Source organism: Callorhinchus milii, unplaced genomic scaffold, assembly GCF_018977255.1.
Source record: "Callorhinchus milii isolate IMCB2004 unplaced genomic scaffold, IMCB_Cmil_1.0 Scaffold8, whole genome shotgun sequence".
Classification (NCBI taxonomy): domain Eukaryota; kingdom Metazoa; phylum Chordata; class Chondrichthyes; order Chimaeriformes; family Callorhinchidae; genus Callorhinchus; species Callorhinchus milii.
In genome coordinates, this window is record NW_024704749.1 from 8,331,239 (window position 1) to 8,338,123 (window position 6,885).

The 6,885-nt window shown below is 49.1% G+C and overlaps 1 protein-coding gene across 1 annotated transcript; it reads right to left on the reverse strand.

Moving 5' to 3' along the window:
- Positions 1–1,794: 1,794 nt before the first annotated feature.
- LOC103184275 (bri3 binding protein) lies at positions 1,795–6,451 on the reverse strand. Its single transcript, XM_007902189.2, has 3 exons — positions 6,056–6,451; positions 5,048–5,150; positions 1,795–4,387 (listed from the first exon to the last, which is right to left on the reverse strand). Exons 1-3 carry the CDS (start codon positions 6,266–6,268, stop codon positions 3,966–3,968), a joined length of 738 nt encoding a protein of 245 aa, XP_007900380.1. The 5' UTR covers positions 6,269–6,451; the 3' UTR covers positions 1,795–3,965.
- Between the last annotated feature and the right edge of the window lie 434 nt (positions 6,452–6,885).

The window sequence follows — 6,885 nt, forward strand, 5'->3', positions numbered from 1 at the left end:
CCTCAGCGCCTTGTCAAGAGAAGAAGAAGCCCCAATGGGTCGGACGCTCAGCGCTGTGGCCGGCCCCTGGCGAGCCGAGCCCTGTCGGGACGGCCGCTTGTACGCGTAGCTTCACACCGTGGGAGCAACCAACCAGCGGGTCCTCCCCGCGAGGCGAAGAGATGATAATAATAATAATAATAATAATCCTTGCATTTGATATAGCGCTTTTTCACGTCAGGAGGACGTCCCAAAGCGCTTCACAGAACACACTGTAAAGTGAATCGACTGTATATTTGTGGGCGAACGCGGCGGCCGATTGCGCACAGCGATGTCCCACAAACAGTCGTAGATTGAAAATGATGAATTTATTATTGTTGTTGGTTTTGGAGGGATTATTATTAGGCTCTGTGTGGAGTAAGGAAACTTGCCCAAGGTTTCGCCCTCTGCCTGGAATTGAACTCAGGTCTCTCGCTTGCAAAGCGAGTGCTCTAACCACTGAGCTGCAGGACTCCACAAATATTTCAGCCCAGGACCTTGCCTACAAATGTGCGCCCGTCGTCCTAGTTTTATTCCGACCCGGAGGCGTGTTTCACTGAACAAAGGAACCACCTTTGCGTACAGCAATATTAAGTGAAGGGTTTCGGCTCACTTCAACCCCCTCCCGATTAAGTGGGAATTCAAAGTCAGACATTACAAAAATAACTCATGTTCAACCAGAGGCAGATTTTATCATTATGGCCAAGAGGGAATTAAACACCTATTTCGGAAGGAATCACTGGAAGGGTGCGAGAGACGTTGAGACGTCTCAACCGGTTCACGGAATATAGTGTAAAGTGAATTGTCTTGTGTTTTTTTTGTGAGCGAAACTGATGGGAGAAACTGATGGGAATCACTTGAGCAGGAAGGGGAGTTTGAATGCATCGACCCAAAGATGTGGCCCCAAAAAAAACATACGTTTTTAAAATGATTACAATATTGGCTTTGAAAGTAAATGAGTTTTATCTTAAAACTCTGGCACGTTGAGCCTTAAAACAACGCTCCGTGCACATTTGCCCAGCGCTGGGACAGATCTTCCTCCATCATGTAAGTCCGGGCAGTGGAGTTGAGGCAAGAACTGTTGGTGACAAGGTCTAACGCAAGCGAGGGATGCAATCTTCAAAAACCTTCGCTGCTTAGATGACCCTCAGGTGTATCATGGAACCGGGTTTCCACCCGGTGGCTGTCACCACCAGAGGAGCTGAGCTCAGCCACTGTGTGACAACGCCATAGTCACTGCAGAACCACATGTCTCTTCCAGCAGCATTCATTTCACCGTTCACACAATTCGCAGGGGATATCAGGTCATCGAACATTGTGTCTCAAACAAATGTCCAATCTATTCCCGATCGCGATTTCAGGCTCCCTGCCCGATCTCATGTCATTAACCTTGTGTGCTGGCTGCTCATTAATAGGGTCAGGCCAGATGGCCAGATGGTGTGCTGACATCATGGCTGAGGAAGTAACTCACACCAGCCAATGACTCAGTCTTGCTGAGGTGGGGTTAAACGAGGTTGGGGCTGAGTTCCGAGTACAGTAGACAAGCACAATCTCATGTACAAATTGTGACACAGCAGCAGATAACAGGGCACTTCCCCCTTCAGGTCAATTTACTCCAAACACGTGTTCAGAGAACAGCAACTTACACAGCGTAGCATACATAGCATTGGATAGTGGGACAGTGAAGATAACTGAGCGAAGTGGGAAGGGCGGCTGAGAGGTTAGAAGAGGACAAGGTAGGCTTTTTGGAAGGCTGTCAGAGGCCAGGACAGTGGGTTTAATTTAAGCAACATATTAATGTTTTAATGGGAAGACTGTTGTGTGGAGAATGAGATCAAACAGCCACTTTCATCCGAATCCCCTGTGACTTTGGATACATGCTGACATTTCAGTTAATAATAAGTGAAATACATATAGTATACGCATACAGTAAACTCTTGACAACTCGTCACTCTGAAGGAAAAAAGCTCAGTGATGAGTTAGGCGTCTATATAAATACATAAATAAGTGTGGCCAGGATATCAACAGCATGATGACTTAAGTGGTAGTGACAAATTAAGCCAGGGTTGAGTTATCAGGAGTTTACTGTATATACACACACGCAAACACAATCGTACCAGTTAATCATATTTAATAAATAGTAAACTATCCAATAACATAATAATATTAAACCTCGATAAAATCTCGATATAAACCAGCATTCAATTGGAAAATGGTATTGCCATCATTTTTACTTCTGAATTAAGACGTACAGCAACATTGTGCTTTTACACATTGTCATTATTAGATATAATTCTCATTTATAACAAAATTGCCACCTCGATATTCTCACAAAATCCCTACCACGGCACATACATAAGTGTAACAGTTACTGTACGATGTGAGGTACTGTCCAAATGACACAAGAGAACATAACGTCATAGGTGAATGGGAAGTGAGATTAAAAACAGACATGCGCACACGCACACACAGGTGAAGTGTGAAAATCTTCAACTGTTAAACAGTGTATTTGTAATTAAATTATATCAGGCATTTAATTAACAAAATCAATTCCATACTTTAGAGCAGCCAGATATGTTATCCAAAGGACGGAATACTCTGTACGAACGCTTCACTTTGCAAGTCAAAGGGACTTTGTCTTCAAGTTTATCGGCTTATTGTCTCTGCCTCCCATCATCATAATTTGGGGCAAAAATAAATCAGCTTGAAAATTATTGGCATGGTTCAATCACAACTTTTAAAAGGGAATTAGACAGGTACTTGAAGAGGAAAAATTTGCAGAGGTATGGGGAAAGAGCGGGGGACTGGGACCGATTGGGTAGCTCTTCCAAAGAGCTGGCACAAGCACGATGGGCCAAATGGCCTCCTTCTGTGCTTGTAATATTCTATGGTCATATGACTGAATTGCCGTTAAAGGTTAAAATATCACTGCAACTGAGTTCAGCTGATAGAAAAAGGGGCCTGCTTTGCCACTGTGTAAAAAGGGATTTGCAACCAGCGGATCTTATCCTGTGTCTCAGGATTCACCGGTTACGATTCCTTCCGCAGACCCTCTCTCAAATTTAAGAAGCCCGAGTGACACGGCCAGTCATTGGTGCCGAGGCGCTGCTTGCCGCTTCACTGATTGGTTTCTGAAGATATGCATAATGTTCTTGTGGACCCGAGACTTGAGATACATAATTAGAACAACTCTGGTCTCCCACAGACACACACACAGGTCACCAGTTATCCCACCACTCACACTGTGTTTTGTAGCGAATGAACCACATAGCACAGGCCCTCATAGCAAGTCGCAGACAGGTCTAGATGTACCAGTCTCCCCCTCTCACTGAGAGGCACAGGGAGAGAGCAGCCGAGAAAACCCAATACAAATGACACTTATTTTGGAATTAATTAACCCATGATTATAGCAACAGTATAAGTATACTACACCACAGCCAAGAGATAATGTCACCACAACCAACCTTCTAAATTCGATGAGGAAACATCACGTCCACAAAGAGTGCATAAAAAATGCTGAGCAAAAATATAGTCCGACCTTGTTCTTTCTCTTACCCAGAGACTGAGCAAATGTTTGCTCGCGTTTCTCCATCGCTAACGTCTCTTCACAATCGGATCACATACAGAAAATAACACATTTTGGCCCCCTGGTATAAGTTTAAGACATAGGTTAAACAGAACAATAATAAAAAAGCACTTTGAAAGACAATTTCTCACCCCCCACCACCCAATAATCATCACTACCAAGAGACAAGCACTAATCACTTAATAATGCATTTTAAATTAAAAACAATCTCATAGAAGATTTTTTTTAAAAAATAGTGATTGACTGATTGTTAAAGCGCGGCCCCCAAAATGCAGATTATTAATTCCGTTTGCTGCTGGGTTGAACGTGTTAGATTCAATGCTTGTTAAACCACTGTTACCGAACCACTTGATCTAGTTGATCACTGGCTGTTGTTTCGGTCCAGCCTCTCCAGCACTCGGTTCAGACGCAGGTTCATGACCCGGACTTGCCCCTCGAGGTGATCGATCTTCTCCTCCAGGTGGCCTCCTCCACCACCGCGTCGCCAGTAAAAGCCCACGGGGCCGGTCATGAAATAAACCAACACCACGAAGCAGAGGGGGAGCACTGCTCTCTCGGGGTCTCCCTCAAACTTCTGCAGGATGTAGAGGCAGGAGAGGGCGAAGAGGGCTACACGAGCCAGCCAGAAAAAGCGCCCGAGTAGCGCATGTAGGGCATAAAAGAACAGTCCCAGGAACATGGAGAGGAACCAGTACCCGATGAGCACTGCCACTACCAGCAGCAGTACTCGGGCCGGGTGGTTGGCCACTGTGGTCGGGGTCAGATACTGGGTCAGGTTCGTTGCTGCAAGGAAACGAGACGGGATTATAGTATCCAAACATAGGAACAGGAGGTGGCCATTCAGCCCTTCATTCTATTCAGTTCCGTCATTCTATTAGATCATGTACCTCAATGCCAAATTTCTTTGCCCCATATGCCTTGATATCCTGACCTAACAAAAATCTATGCGCCTCAATTGTGAAAATTTTAATGGATCTAGCATCACAGCCTTTTGAACATCTCAAACGGTTTCACTTTATTGACAGTCCAGCGCACGGAGATGACACCAATTCAGGTTCAATGGGGACAAAAAGCCTCCTCCCCCATACTATAGTTTCTACCCCACGACTTGACTCAATGCTTCACAGCAATTTATTGGGCATGGAGAGGTGCTGCTCGCATATAATTGGCTGTCGCGTTCCCCTACACACTACACAGTGACTGCACTTTATAATAAACCCTGTGAAGCGCTTTGCTTGCTCCTGACGTGAAAGGCACAGTGGACAATGCAACCATTCTTAATGACAATACAGTCAAACCTCCATTCAGCAAACCTGTTTACAGTCTGGGTTCACACACCAACAAATCCTCTTACTCCAAGGCCACCCTTATATACTGTGGTCCAGTGCCCTGAGACGTTGTTAAAGACAGGTGTAAGTGTATACATGGGATAAGACAGTTTACCATCAATCCCCAGCACATCCAGAAGGTCGGCCCAGATCTTCCACACTGTGTCCACCAGCGTATCCACCCCCTGCACAAACTGCTCCGTGATTCTCGAGAAAAACTGAGACACACAGATACATTAGAAGACCGGTTACTTAAATACATTTTAATCATTTAAAACGTTGGGTGCACTTTTTAAAATATATATATATATATGTATTTAAAACACTGCAGTTACCAACATTAGCAATCTTTGTGAACGACAATCTTGTCGTCCGGATGTCTCAAAGTGCTTCACGGGATATGCTGCAAAGTGTAGTGACTGTGCATCTTGCGAAATTGATACAGAAATTCCTACACAGACACTTTCTTTTGTTAAAAAAAACGATTGCAAACCTGATGCACCGATTTGGCGTTTGAGCCATTGCAGTTTGGAGCAATGTCTGTATTTAAAACATTGCAAAAAATAAACTTGACCCCAGCGGCCCCGAACCCCCAAACCCAGGGGCCCCGAACCCCCAAACCCAGGGGCCCCGAACCCCCAAACCCAGGGGCCCCGAACCCCCAAACCCAGGGGCCCCCGAACCCCCAAACCCAGGGGCCCCCGAACCCCCAAACCAGGGGCCCCAACCCCCAAACCCAGGGGCCCGAACCCCCAAACCCAGGGGCCCCCGAACCCCCAAACCCAGGGGCCCCGAACCCCCAAACCCAGGGGCCCCGAACCCCCAAACCCAGGGGCCCCGAACCCCCAAACCCAGGGGCCCCGAACCCCCAAACCCAGGGCCCCGAACCCCCAAACTCAGGGGCCCCGAACCCCCAAACCCATGGCCTCCCCCACCCCCCCCCCGAACCCCCAAACTCAGGGGCCCGAACCCCCAAACCCATGGCCTCCCCACCCCCCACCCCCGAACCCCCAAACCCAGGGGCCCCGAACCCCCAAACCCAGGGGGCCCCGAACCCCCAAACCCAGGGGCCCCGAACCCCCAAACCCAGGGGCCCCGAACCCCCCCCCTCGTCACCCGGTACCTTGTGCAGCGCGCGCAGGTTGGCCTCCCCGGCCGCGGCCGCCAGGCTCTGGTACAGGCCGCTCGCCGCCCGCCTCAGGGTGTTTTGTTTGTGGTCGGAGCCGGAATCGTAGCGTTGCTTCAGCCCGAGCCCCGGGCCCGCGGCCAAGAGCAGCACCGCGGCCACGGACACGGCCAGACCCAGGCCCAGCGCCCGGCAGCGCAGCCCCGCCATCAGGGCCACCCGCAGCCCCGGCTCTCCGCTCTCACCGCCTCCCGCGCGCGCTGTACGGCCGCGAAAGTCTTCCCCCCTCCTCACTCACGCTGTGCAACTGCTAAAGCGTCCGCTCTGACACTGCACACAGCGCCCAAAGGGGCCGGGAATTAAACACACGCCCATTTCTAACCCCAGGGGTCTACCCCACTCCATCAGCCCCGATATTATATCATTGCATTGCATATCACATATAACTATTATTATATATCACATATAATATTAGACGTGGCCTCCTGTGATGCCGTCCGCTTTAGGGAGACTCCAAATTCCACCTCGACGTTGACTGGAATTAACCGGCGAGCAACGACGACGACAACTTGCATTCACAGCGCCCCCCCCCACCCCCCAATGCAGGGTAGCGTCCCAGAGCGCTTGACAGCCTCGGAGCACGACGCCGAGGCCAGAGGGAGAGGGGGAGCGGCGGGAGGTGACCGGTCCAAGCGGAAGGTCTTCGGGTACGAAGGAGAAGGGCGAAGCGGAGGGATAAGAGGGCGTTTTGGGGTCCAGTGGCTGAAAGCGCGACGCCTCGGACAAGCAGGAGCCGGCCCGAGCTGAGGCGACAAGCAGTGGGTCAA

Excerpts from the sequence above, each read along its gene's own strand:
- LOC103184275 (XM_007902189.2), bottom strand. The coding sequence starts at position 6,268 with ATGGCGGGGCTGCGCTGCCGGGCGCTGGGCCTGGGTCTGGCCGTGTCC. Across the intron at positions 5,151-6,055 it reads ACCTGCGCGCGCTGCACAAG|TTTTTCTCGAGAATCACGGA; the intron begins GTACCGGGTGAC and ends TGTGTGTCTCAG. Across the intron at positions 4,388-5,047 it reads GGATGTGCTGGGGATTGATG|CAACGAACCTGACCCAGTAT; the intron begins GTAAACTGTCTT and ends GTTTCCTTGCAG.